A 14537-nucleotide genomic window follows, 5' to 3' on the forward strand; every position below is an offset into this window, starting at 1 on the left:
ATGCTGGTAACAGTGCATTTCTCTCTGAAATTCTGAGGAAAATGGGTCGTTCCAGACATTGTTTAGAAGAACAGCATACCTTGATTAAAAAGTTGATTGGAGAGGGGAAAACATATAAGGAAGTGCAGAAAATGATAGGTTGCTCAGCTAAAATGATCGCAAATGCTTTAAAATGGCAACCAAAACCTGAAAGATGTGGAAGAAAGCAAAAAACTACCATTCGATTAGATAGAATAATAGCCAAAATGGCAAGAACTCAGCCAACAATCAGCTCCAGGAAAATCAAAGAAGGTCTAAAGTTACCTGTGAGTACTGTTACAATTAGAAGACGCCTATGTGAAGCCAAGCTATCTGCAAGAAGCCCCCACAAAGTCCCACTGTTGAAAAAAAGACATGTGCTGAAGAGGTTACAATTTGCCAAAGAGCACATTGACTGGCCTAAAGAGAAATGGTGCAACATTTTGTGGACTGATGAAAGTAAGATTGTTCTTTTTGGGTCTAGTGGCCGGAGACAGTTTGTCAGACGACTCCCAAACACTGAATTCAAGCCACAGTACACTGTGAAGACAGTGAAGCATGGTTGCGCAAGCATCATGATATGGGGATGTTTCTCATACTACGGTGTTGGGCCTATTTATCGCATACCAGGGATCATGGATCAGTTTGAATACATCAGAATACTTGAAGAGGTCATGCTGCCTTATGCTGAAGAGAAAATGCCCTTGAAATGGGTGTTCCAACAAGACAACGACTCCAAACTCACCAGTAAACGTGCAAAATCTTGGTTCCAGACCAACAAGATTGACGTTATGGAGTGGCCAGCCCAATCCCCGGATCTTAATCCAATAGAAAACTTGTGGGGTGACATCAAAAATGCAGTTTCTGAGGCAAAACCAAGAAATAGAGAAGAACTATGGAATGTAGTCCAATCATCCTGGGCTGGAATACCTGTTCACAGGTGCCAGAAGTTGGGTGACTCCATGCAACACAGATGTACAGCAGTTCTCAGAAACAGTATGTGGCGAAACCGTTCCGCCTGGGCTTCCTCGTGCGGAGCTATGTGTCACACCCAATGGTCCTCTTTTCCAGCAAGTCTTCCAGCACTCTCCCAAGGCAGATATTATAGCTAAGAAACCCTCCCTTTTCCCACGAGCCGGAACTTCGTGTAGGGTGAATAATGACTGACTCTTTATTAAACACAGCTCAGTATATACAGCTTCAACCCCACCAGACAGCCTGGCACCGGGTTTTCCCCACCCACAACAAACCCTACAACTAACAATACAGTATGAACTCTATTAGAAGTGAAAGACTACCAGGTCACATTTCCCTAAACAAACAGTGTAGAATGTCTGTGAAACATGTCCAGCTTTACAAAGGGGATAAAACTGGAACAGAAAGGGCAAAATGTGATCACACAGGGACAATTCGTCACACAGTAGTTCTACAACTAAATATTAATTAAGTGATTCAAAGAAAAGCAAAATCTTCAAGCATTTTTCAGTTTATATAGTGAATGTTTGAGTTTGTAAAGATGAATACAAACACTGCTCTTTTTTTGAACAGTCTAATATTCACTTTTCTTCAATTTTTTTAGAGGAACAACACAAATTTGATACATTTTTCTTCATGTTTTGATTTGGAATAGAATGTGTAGTGTTCCCAATGCATTTGTGTGTATGGAAATAAAAGCTATTAGAAGGATTTTGAGCTTTATTCACTTTTTTCAACACACTGCTATTATTTTGAACACAACTGTATGTATGTGTATGTATGTATGTATGTATGTATATATATATCTTGCATAATGGTTTTGTATACTGTCTTCCTTCATTTCTTCCTAGGGCTTAAAAAAAAATAATTTACAATATTTTTCTTTTTTTCTGGGTTAAACATGAAAGATTGCATGAGCAGAAACTCATACCAGTGAGAGTTCCTTATCAGACTGCTCAGACCTGAGTGTCAATAGGACAAACTACAGCCTCAAAACAGGCAGGTTATATGGAGCAAAAGGATGAAACAAAATACTAAGTAAGCTCCTAACTATAGATCATGAAGAAATTAAACTCCGGAGTAACCTGAGCAATAAAACTAAGCCCTGATGAAGGGGTATTTGATCATAAAAATTCAATCCCTATGGTTTGGCTAGTTTCACTCCTTACAGGCTGATTTTTTCACTCCTTTCCATCCATTCACTCCTTACAAATTGATTTTCATTCCTTTCCATCTTGTCAGTCCTTCCAAGCTGATTTTCTCAGGAACTTGTTGGGGCTGCATCGGCATTATAGAGCTGCCACAAGCCTACAATAATTTGATTTATATATAATCTCTTCCAAGCTTGAAGTCCAGCACTTCACTAGCCTAGTGTAGGAATTCAAAACCATTTATCAAGTGAAAAATGTTTGCTGGTTTTAAACATAGATTGTATATAGATGGGGAGGGGGGGAGAAACATATGTATAACTCATGGATCCAAATATATGTTCTACAACATATTAAAATTACAAAATGGATCCAAAATTATTAATTTCCATTTTAAAGGGTAATTGTGTCTTTGTATTTAGTCTGGTGGGGGAAACTTTTTGATCCAAAGGTTTATGTGGCCATATAACTCTAATGTTCAGATAATGTATTTTATTTTTACATTGTCCATCTCTCCCAGGGCTTTTACAGTGTTTTCTCCTTAAGCCTCCTTAGTATCTTTCAAAATTGATTGCATGTTCAAGACTTGGGAAGATCATAGCAGGAACATTGTTTACTGAAGTATATTTACACTAATTTATAAAATGACCATTCAAATGCTTGACTAAATCTGGACATCTTCTTCCACAGTACTTTAGATTGCCTTTATGAACCTTTGCTTTGCTCATGTAGGGCAAAACTGGTTTACTTAAAGGATAAGTTCACCTTTTGCTAAAAAATAATAAATGCACATTTTTTGCATGTAAAAAATGTGCATTTATTGTTTGTTGTTGCAGGAGCCTGTAAAGCATTGCACCAGCTATCAGCAGACCGCTGGTGTCATGCAGGTCTTCTGCAGACCTGTCAGTATATCTGCTTGCCCATATGAGATGTAAGGGCAAGCAGATACAGTAGGTAAAATAAGTATTGAGCACATCACCATTTTTCTAGTTAAATATATTTCTAAAGGTGCTATTGACTTGAAATGTTCACCACATGCCGGTAAAAACCCATGCAATACATACATACAAAGAACCCAAAACAAATATGTTCAGAAATAAAGTTATGTGTATTAAAATGGAATGACACAGGGAAAAAGTATTGAACACGCTAACTGAATTTATTTAATACTTTGTACAAAATCATTTCTTGGGAATGTCAACTTCAAGACGCCTCCTGTATGGAGAAACTAGTTGCATGCATTGCTTAGATGTGAATTTGGTCCATTCATCCACAAAGTCTTCAAATCTTGAAGGTTCCGTAGGCCTCTTATATGAGCTCTGATCTTTAGTTCTTTCAATAGATTTTCTATTGGATTCAAGTCTGGGCTATTCTAGCAGCTCTATTTGCTTTCTTTGAAACCAATTGAGAGTTTCCCAGTCTTCCTTCCGGGTTCACGAGCTCTGGCTGTCTGACTGGCCGAACCGCAATGACGTCACTCCCACACGTGTGCGGAAATTCCAGGCCATGGCATAGTGCTCTGAAGGAACGGCACGGGTATGCCATAACTTCTGAGTTGCATGCGCCAGCTGTCAAATAGAGCGAATATCTCCTAAATGGTACACGTTTAGGAGATGATCATTTTTCATACAGGTAAGCTTTATTATAAGCTTACCTGTAGGTAAAAGTATCCAAAACTAATTTACTACCACTGTAAGCTCATTAGGATCATTTATATTTTGCCTAATTTTATGTTACTAAATCACATCACTTTCATTTTCTTTGAAATCTCTGGAATGTTTGTTTTCTTTCCAGGAAGAACTGACACAGCAGCTCGGTGGAGTTCAGAGTCACACGAAAGAAACACTAATGTCACTGTTCCCACAAGTTACTGTAGAGTCACACCAGGTATGGATAAGGTTGCCTTCTTGTACTTACAAAACATACACACAAATTGATGACTATAGTTTACAGTAAGCTAATCACATTAACATAGACAGTAAACAAATGTTTGGAGGAATATGGATTCCCTCTAACGTTTTGAGTGAATAATGGAGCAAATAAAGCTGCATCTAAAGTGATGTTGATCTTTTAGATGGTAATGACTGTTTTATGCTAAAAAAAAAACTATAGTCTTGAATTGGACATTTCCGTAACATGCCTTAGATTTCATGCATGCAGTTGTATAGGGACCGTACAATCCCCACAAAATGGCATTCCCGGGAACCGCTGCCACCGCATACAGCTGCCCATTAAGATGCATTAGAAGAGGCAGCTTCTACATCTCGGAGCATATGTCAATGTGCATGCAGGTGCCTTACGCAACCTTTGGCACACAACCACATACAGTCACTCTTATGCATCCCAATGGGCAGCTGTATGCGGTGGCAACGGGTCTCAGAAATGTCATTGCACAGGCTCTGCATACCCTACTGCCATTTGTATGAAGCCTCAGTGCTTAAAACACTGTATCATTTAACCGCCTTCCACCCGCCATATAATGACGTCCTCCCAGAACGAGAGAACCGCCTTGCGCCCATCATTTCTAACCGCGCGTGCGCACCCTCTGGGGCGTGCGACGATCGGTGGTGTGCTGTGTCCCTGGGACACTGCGGATCACTGATCAACGGTCATGTGATCAGCTGTGTCCAACCACAGCTGACCGCATGTAAGTAAGGAAATGCCGGTTATCGGCATTCCTCTCCTCACGAGTTGTCACGATGACCGCTCGTGAGGAGAGGAGAGCCGGTAATCGGCATTACTCACAGGGGACATGTACACTGATCATCAGGGCACTGATGATCAGTGTAGCCCCATCAATGCCACCTGTCAGTGCCACATATCGGTGCCCACCAGTGTATATCAATGCCACATATCAGTTCCCATCTGTGCTACCTTTCAGTGCCACCTATCTGTGCCCATCAGTGCCATATATGAGTGATGCCTTTCAGTGCCCATCAGTGATGCCTGTCAATGCCCATCAGTGCCGCCTATCAGTACCCATCACTGCAGCCTCATTAGCACACATCAGTGAAGTAGAAAAATCACTTATTTACAAAATTTTATAACAAACTAAGAAAAAACATTTTTATTTTCTAAACTTTCAGTTGTTTTTGGTTTGTTTAGCAAAAAAACAAAAAACCCAGAGGTGATTAAATACCACCAAAAAAAAGCTCCATCTGTCTAAAAAATTATAAAAATTTCATATGAGTACAATGTCTCATTCAAAGTGTGACAGCGCTGAAAATTGGCCTGGGCAGGAAGGGGGTATAGGTGCCTGGTAGACAAGGGGTTAATATGTGACAATACTGTTAGATGTTTATGCCCATTTATCCCAGAGTTTTGCATGTTCTGATACTGAGTAACATATCTGTGGACTTTGGTTTTTTAAAAAAAATGCATTATAAGGAAGAAAAAAAAAGTGGCACTGTTGCTTATAGCAACCCAACATACAGTGGGGCAGAAAAGTATTTAGTCAGCCACCAATTGTGCAAGTTCTCCCACTTAAATAGATGAGAGAGGCCTGTAATTGGCATCATAGGTAGACCTCAACTATGAGAGACAAAATGAGAAAAAAAATCCGATCACATTGGCTGATTTGGAAAGAATTTATTTGCAAATTATGGTGGAAAATAAGTATTTGGTCACCTACAAACAAGCAAGATTTCTGGCTCTCACAGACCTGTACCTTCTTCTTTAAGAGGCTCCTCTGTCCTGCACTCATTACCTGTATCAATGGCACCTGTTTGACCTTGTTATCAGTATAAAAGACACCTGTCCACAACCTCAAACAGTCACACTCCAAACCCCACTATGGTGAAGACCAAAGAGCTGTCGAAGGACACCAGAAACAAAATTGTAGACCTGTACCAGGCTGGGAAGACTGAGATGAACTTTTCATATTGACCAAATACTTATTTTCCACCATAATTTGCAAATAAATTCTTTCCAAATCAGCCAATGTGATTGTCTGTGTGGATTTTTTTCTCATTTTGTCTCTCATAGTTGAGGTCTACCTATGATGCCAATTACCGGCCTCTCTCATCTTTTTAAGTGGGAGAACTTGCACAATTGGTGGCTGACTAAATACTTTTTTGCCCCACTGTATATCACTTAACTGGTCACAGATCTCTGAGAGGTGAACTTTGTATACTGCCGGTTACAGCTCTTGGCATATTGCTGTTTACCTAAGACCGACCATATAATGTTAGACTTCTATCAGTTCCCTCACCCAAGTTAAATTGCACGCAGCTGTCAGAATGCATGAACAGTGGCTGCATCTGATTGGATGCAGCTACTGTTCAGACAACAATATTCTGCCTGGTTCTTTCAATTCTCAGACCTAAAGGTGTCTGGCGGACTGGTTGCAACAAGGCCACCCGCAGATTGAATTTAGGCTGAAACTCCCTCTGTGTATGGTCAGCTTTACTACATAAGCTTGTTTCAAGAAGCTGCACAATATTTTGATTGTTACTGACTGTTGTCTTTCCCTTTACAGCTGTACAGTGAGTGGCTTCAGGAGTTCAGAGAAAAATCAACCGACTTACTGAAGCAGCTGAGCCAGCCGACAGACCAGACAGACTCTTCTGTAAGTGTTTTTCGTAACGCTATTGATCTAGCCATTAATGAAGCAAGGAGCAAGATTTGCCTATACCTGCAAAATCAGCAGTATTGTGGGATGTGGATCTAAGACTCTAGAATTAGGGGGATTCGTCCTTTTTTTTTTTTTAACGGAATCAGTATGTATGTACATGGCTGCTGTTAGAAACTATAGGGCCCCACGCAGCCAACTTGACAGCGCCCCTCCCCCCCTAAAAAAACAAAAAAAACCAGTGTACTATGCTTCAGTTATATATGAACACAGTGAGTGATCGGTACCGATCACTCATTGTGTTCATTCAGGAAAGGAAGAGGCTGGTAAATGTGACATATTTACCAGATCCTTCCCAAACTCTCCATGCTGAAGGATCCCATTGTATGCTTGCAGCTGTCGGTGGGAAGGAGAGGAGGGAAGCCTGCAGCACTGTGGGGGTGGGACACACAGTGGAGCCTGAGAAGCAGGGGGAAATGTACGGTGCACAGAGAGGGTGATGGGTGCGGAAGGAGGGCCAATTACTGGAACCGATCCACCGACTTATTATTTTTGTGCAACTAGCGCAGCACTATTTTTGATATATTGGATTTCTTTATGACTAGTATGAGAGGTCAATGAGTGCACTGCGGCTAGATATTACATTTTTGTATTATATTTTATATCATATTTAATTTTGGTTAGTTTTTTTCACCAGATTTATTTTGTGTAGAACACAAAAGGTTTGGGATAAATCTATAGTAGCGCATAAGGATTGGATTTTTGGGTTTTATATTTTGTGTTAAGGTCTCTTGTCTCATCTGGTTTTCAGGATACATTACTTAAATTGAAAGAAGCAGAGGAAGCACAGACCTCCTTGCAAGCAGAATGTGACCAATACAGAACCATCCTGGCTGAGACTGTGAGTTGTACAGTCATTCTAATTCTTATTAGTACATTAAGTAGGATACTGCTTTTGTTGCTTATGTTGTACTACACATTCACACATCATTCCTGAATATAAACCTGTTATATTAGTATGTCTTCTTGTAGCTGATACAAGCCCATATTTTAAAGTATTCATATTGCAGCTGTAAATGCTTTTAAAGTGCAACTAAACTCTGGTTTACAATTAAAAAAATAGTTTGCTCTCAGCCTAAATCTCCACCTTTTTTTTTTTTTTTTTTTTTTATTCTGACTTCCTGTTAGAGGGTGACTACGATTGTTCTTCATGGTCTCACTGTATCTAGGAACGTAGGCACCCTCTCTTGCTTTTTATCGCCCTTTCCTATAACAGTCTCTGCATTTTCACTTTGAGTCTAAGTTCACATATTTGTATTGCAAAATCGCTCAGGTTTTGTAGTGCCATTCCACATTGTGAATCATATGCGTTTGTCATTAAATGGCACTGCGTTTTTTATGTGATTTTTGAACAGGTTTGTTTTTGGATCTGTCATGTTCATAGTGGTTTTTGGTCTCTCTAAGCAAAAACACATTGCCTTCTGACACTTCCCATTGATCTCTACAGAGCACAAATTCGCATCGCACTGTCCAAAAGTCGCACAAGACGCTTTTCTAAAATCCCACTGTGGATCAGCCGCACATATGTGAACACCCTCCAAATAAACACATGCAATTCCCAATGTCTTACAAATTGCATATATGTGAACTAGGGGTCACAAAGCCAGATCAGCTGAGAATGATTGATTTAATTAGATTTGTGTATTCACATTGTTCTTTTCACTTCAAGTCTTACTAAACCCATGACCCTGCATTCACTATATCTGGTCTCCCACAGTACACACAACATGGAAATGCAATTATTTTTGTAAATATAAACCGCTAAATACCTTTTCTCATCAGCAGTTAGAGCAGTCTTGTGACTTCTATCAGTGTCCAGCCGAGCACCGGTTAAAGCTTGTAGGAGGTGTTTTCTTTCTGTTCTAGGAGGATGCAGAACCCCTGAACTTTGTCTGGACAGTGCTGATGGGCCCTGTGCTGACCACATGCACTCTCCCAAGAAAAAAAACCTCTCTAGCAATACACACCAAACTGAACATGTGTAGAGTGTCTTCACACGATTTGTCTTATCAAAAGATAAGGGGGGGCACTGGAAGAAGGGGAGGATCAGAGAAGTCAGGATCAAACCGCATTTTTACACAATGCAAAGGATTAACCCCTTAGGAACCACAGTGCGTATAACAAGCATGCTTTACTGCATATACAGACTGATTTTACTATTGTGGGTTTAGTAACACTTTCATATGTAATCATTACTTCCTCAGATCACGCAGGGCTTATGCCTGTACAACAAGTGGCTCAAAACTACTTGAGCTGTGTGCCCACAGCACCTGACCATTCATTTACTGTTTTCTCACACTTTGCCATCTTTGAGTCCTTTTCTGATCCTGTGGATTTAAAGTACAACTAATAGGAAAGCTTTTTTTTTTATTTTGGATAGACTACATGAGGGTTATAACCCCTGTAAGGTTTATTTTTGCCATCTGTATCCCATTGAGGATATTTCCCTTCACTTTCTGTCCCATAGCCAAAACAGGAAATCAAAGGAAAACCCTCCAAAATGAGGGAATCTTTGGTTGTCCCCAGAACTAGTGTCCCCACTGGAAGATATCCCCACTATTCCTGTTTTTGGGACAACCTAAAATTTGGGATTTTCTTTTATATTCATTTTCACGGATATTGGTAAACAGGACAAACAGAGTAAGTAAATCACCCTGATGGGGGCAAAAACTGCAAATAAAAGGTTGTTCTAACTTCTCTCCGCTCTATCTAAAAGTAAAAAAAAGCTTTGCCTTTAGTCCTGGTTTACGCTGGGTCTGATTTTTAAAGTGCAACTTCATACACATCTCTGCAACTTCATGCACAGATGTCAATGCAAGTCACGCCCCAAATCGGCAAAAGTAGTGCAGGAACTACTTTTCTAATCGGTGCGACGCTGACAAAATCAGAGTCACAGCAATTAGAACCATTTCATTGTCAATCATTGGATGCGATTTGTCATTTAATTTGGTCAAATTGCATGACAATTCACATCAGTGTGAACCAGGGTTTAATTATACTTTAATCACTGTAGATATAAGATTTACCATATTGTATTATACATTTCATCATAATTAGCTTGTCTTCAGCTATGAATGACTGATAAATCTGAAAATTCATCACTATATCTTGTACATGGTGTGCTTGGCGAAACAGATTCTTAGTGAGCGCTCACTGGAATGATTCAGGGCTATCTCTCCCTTAGGGTCCTTTCACATGGGCGTTCCATTTGTTTTCTTCAGTTCAGTCATGTTTTTACAATGAAAAAACAGATTTGTTTACATCTGTTTTTTCATCCATTTAAATCTGTTTTTTTTCATCAGTTTTTTCATCCGTTTACATCAGTTTTTCAACCATTTACATCAGTTTTTGGTCCGTTGACATCCGTTTTTCGTTCGTTCCAGGTTTTTTTTGCAGAAGAAATATAGGGGTTTTCTTCTTTAAAAAAAAAACAGATGTTAACGGATGCGGACATTAACGGATGTAAAAATATGTTCATCCATTTACATCCGCAAGTCCATAGAAATGGAGGATCCGGTTTTCATCTGTAAACGGACAGATGAAAAAGGACATACGGAATGTCCATGTGAAAGAGGCCTTACTGTGACTTTCCCCACATAACTCTATCTCTATCCCTTTTTTTACTCTCCCACTTTATTTTCTTTGTTCTTCCCTTCCTGACCTCCAGAATAGCCAGCGTGGCACTCAGTAAACATTCTAGAACATTCACATTTCAAAAATCAAGCATCTCTGACATACATGTCCTGTACAGCACAATATGCCACCATTGACCCTTCATGCCACTCGTGGAATTTTTTAGAATTGCATAGAAATCCGGTGTATGATGGTGGTGAACTAGGACACAATCAGTGAAATTTAAAGTGGCCCCAATGACAGATTTTCAGCGGTTGTTCCCTTAAGAACTACCTTCGTCTAATTCAGGCAAGCATTTTGTACCAGTGTAGGTAACATTATTGATGCATGTGGCAAATTCAGGTAGTTGTTAATACCACCACTTTAAGAACCTGTCACTATGGCAGTAACAAATTCTTAAAAATGTACCACCAGTTCTCAAATTAGGAAACTGGTAGCAATTAAGACTCTGAGCTGGTATACGGTGCTTAGAGTAGAGCATGCCTGTGTCATGTATGTGACAGCTGTCTGCATAGTTGCAAACCCCCTTCACTGCTAACCGTCTCTGACAGGTACATGAATTGGGTGCACTGACATTTTCAGTGCTGTGCCCCAACAGAATTCTAAAGGGTGTACATGACACCATTTAAAGGATATATTCACCATTTTTTTACATGTTTCAATCATGTTCAATGTGTTACATGTTATGAAAGGACCAGTCCCCGCTCCCTTCCCCCCCACCTCCCCCGTTGTGACAGCTAGCATGGGGGAATCACCCCCCCCCCCCCCACTAGCTGTCACAATGTTTTTTAAAAATGTGGCCGTGCGGGGCTCCGCCTGCCGGGCTGCATCATCGATTCACAGAATGGGAAGACTACCTTAGCGGATGTTGGCTTGTAGTTCTCAGTGAACTACCAGGGCATTGTTGAGCACTGTGTTAGTTCATTGATTCTTCCTGTCAGTATGTATCTGCTTGCCTGTACGAGGTACAAGCAGACAGATGCACTGACTGATCTGATTGCTGATGCAATGCTTTCCAGGCCCTCAAAACGAAAAATAGTAAATGAACATTTTTTTTTTTATCTGCAAAAAAATGTTAATTTATTATTTTTCATCAAAAGGTGAACTTATCCTTTAAAAATTCCTTCAAGAATGTTTTGTGACTATTTACTGATGTGTTTCCTGCCTTGTTATGTTGAGATCATTTAACACTAACCCCCACAGTTGAAATCAATTTGTGAAGACATCCCCCTTCCACCCTTTTTATTTTCTGTACCCTATACTTTACTATATAATCTTAATTTAAAAAAAAGATTAATAAAAAAAAAAACTTGTACACAGCATTTCACATACACTCGTCTCATATCGGGTTCTGATTTTTCTTTGTCCTAGGAAGGGATGCTGAAAGACCTGCAGAAGAGTGTTGAAGAGGAAGAACAGGTTTGGAAAGTAAAGCTAGAGGCATCTGAGGAAGAGCTCATGAAGGTGCGTTCAGCTGCACTAAATTGGCATTTTTTAGGAGAGATAATCATTGGCATCCTCCATGTTTTTTTCATTACAGTTTTACTTTAAGGCATTGAAGAAAAATCCTAGAAATCACTGTAGATAATTAAGAGTGTCTGGAAATGATGCATCACAAAGTGCAGACAAGGGACATGGCACAAGATATATTAATATTCATTATGTTGTCATTTTAAAGTTTTGGGGGAGATTTACTAAAACTGAAGCATTCAGAGTCTGGTTCAGCTGTGCTTGGTAGTCAATCAATTTCTAACTTCCGCTTGTTTAATTAAGCTTTGTCAATAAAACCTGGAAGCTGATTGGTTTCTATGCAGAGCTGCACCAGAATTTGTATGTTTCAGTTTTAGTAAATCAATGCCCAATAACTTTAAGAGATTTAAGGGAATTCGAACATTGGGAAGTGATGGGAAGTCGTTCAATAGAACACACGGGAACAAAAACATTTTAGTAGACTACGGAAGAGTTACAACCTTTGTGAGCTGTTTATATTGCTGGCTGTGCCTTCCAGTCTCGTGATCGTCACATCCTAATTTCTTGTCCTGGTGTCACTGGTATAAACTGTGAAGGGATATCTTCCAAGTAGGAGTCACAGACTACTGTAGGTCACTTTTTTGCTGCCATAGTTCTGCGCTATCTAAAGAAAGGTCAAGTGTGGTTACTTTGGATGCTGCACACCTTTTGCACTTTAAACTTTTGCTTAATTTAGATTAGGCCTGTTTAACATGGCAATACATAGAGGACTGTACCTCAGATTGGCTAATTGTCTAAATCTTTGGCTTTCATGAATTCTCTTAGCTAAGTACAGTAAATTGAACCCTCATTGGTTGGTATGGGTTATTTTGTGAAAATGTTTACACTACTTTATAAACCACTCATGTATATTTATTATTACATGTTTTCTATAGTCACAAACCCAAATAAAAACCTTAGAAGAAACAGTGGAAAGACTGAAATCAGACGTGCAAAGCCTAGACCAGGTATTATTTCTTTTTATATTACCAAATGTCACTGTTGCTTGTGTGCTTTATTATGCTATCACTGTAACAAGAGTTCACAGAATAGGAGGACTTTTCAAACCCTTCTTTTTTGGTTCATTTGTTGGAGAGTTTACAATAAAATAGTCAATAAAACAAATGAGTACCTGTTTGTTGAAATGATAAAAATATTACAAAGATTCTGGTGTAACAAATATCTCAATGCACCTTGCAAAAATATTAGCATTGACAACCAGTTGTTGCTGCAAAGATGACCTGTTTTGAGATGTGGGTGGAGAAGTGGAGATGAGCATGAAGCTCAAAATGGAGATGAGCAGGAGAGAGCTGGACAACTAGTCTGGGTTAATTTCTGAGTCAGATTGCCCCTCTATACAGTTGTGTCCAAAATTATTCAACCCCCACTGAAATTGAGTGTTTTGGCCAGTTTGACATTGCTTTTGATCATTCAGTCATCTTGCTTACATTTACATTAAAGAGGCACTTGTAGGTCAGACAAATATAACATAACAGTTATAATGAAATAACCACAAATGTCTTTTCTGTGCTCACAGCATTATCAGTTTTATTCAACCCCCAAGTGACATTCAATCTTAGTACTTAGTACAGCATCCTTTTACAGTTATAACAGCTTTTAAACGTGAAGCATAGCTTGACACAAGTGTCTTGCAGCGATCTACGGGTATCTTCGCCCATTCTTCATGGGCAAAGGCCTCCAGTTCAGTCACATTCTTAGGCTTGCGCACTGCAACTGCTTTCTTTAAGTCCCACCAGAGGTTCTCAATCGGATTTAAGTCTGGTGACTGCGATGGCCACTCCAAAATGTTCCAGCCTTTCCTCTGCAACCATGCTCTAGTGGACTTGGAGGTATGCTTGGGATCATTGTCCTGTTGAAAGGTCCAACGTCTCCCAAGCCTCAGGTGTGTGACGGACTGCATCACGTTTCCATCCAATATCTCCTGGTACTGAAGAGAATTCATGGTACCTTGCACACGCTGAAGCTTCCCTGTACCTGCAGAAGCAAAACAGCCCCAAAGCATGATTGACCCTCCACCATGCTTCACAGTAGGCAAGGTGTTCTTTTCATCATAGGCCTTGTTCTTCCTCCTCCAAACATAGCGTTGATCCATGGGCCCAAACAGTTCTAATTTTGTTTCATCAGTCCACAGAACACTATCCCACAACTTTTGTGGTTTGTCCACATGGCTTTTGGCATACTGCAGTCGACTCTTCTTATTCTTTGGAGACAGCAAGGGGGTACGCCTGGGAGTTCTGGCACGGAGGCCTTCATTACGCAGTGTGCGTCTTATTGTCTGGGCTGAAACTTCTGTACCCACATCTGACAAATCTTTTCTCAGTTCCTCAGCAGTCACACGGGGACTTCTCTCCACTCTACGCTTCAGGTAGCGCACAGCAGTCGAAGTCAGCATCTTCTTTCTGCCACGACCAGGTAGCGTTTCAACAGTGCCCTTTGCCTTGAATTTGCGAATGATGCTTCCTAAGGTGTCTCTTGGTATGTTTAACATCTTTGCAATCTTCTTATAGCCATTGCCCTTCCTGTGAAGAGAAATCACCTCTTCTCTTGTCTTCCTGGACCATTCTCTTGCCTTCACCATGTTTGTAACCACACCAGTAAATGTC

At 40.0% G+C, this 14537-nt stretch overlaps 1 protein-coding gene across 4 annotated transcripts in view; it reads left to right on the forward strand.

Annotated features, from left to right (window-relative positions):
- RRBP1 (ribosome binding protein 1) overlaps positions 1 to 14537 on the forward strand; it is a 116054-nt gene that overhangs the window by 87558 nt on the left and 13959 nt on the right. For all 4 annotated transcript variants that reach the window (XM_089686518.1, XM_089686521.1, XM_089686520.1 and 1 more), the window contains 5 exons: positions 3936 to 4028; positions 6619 to 6708; positions 7523 to 7612; positions 11776 to 11868; positions 12810 to 12881. In XM_089686518.1, the coding sequence (XP_089542644.1) occupies positions 3936 to 4028; positions 6619 to 6708; positions 7523 to 7612; positions 11776 to 11868; positions 12810 to 12881 (438 nt within the window). The remainder of the gene's footprint in view (positions 1 to 3935; positions 4029 to 6618; positions 6709 to 7522; positions 7613 to 11775; positions 11869 to 12809; positions 12882 to 14537) is intronic.

Source organism: Staurois parvus, unplaced genomic scaffold, assembly GCF_062004578.1.
Source record: "Staurois parvus isolate SC_StPar_1 unplaced genomic scaffold, SC_StPar_1.0 ptg000401l, whole genome shotgun sequence".
In the NCBI taxonomy this organism is placed as follows: Eukaryota; Metazoa; Chordata; class Amphibia; order Anura; family Ranidae; genus Staurois; species Staurois parvus.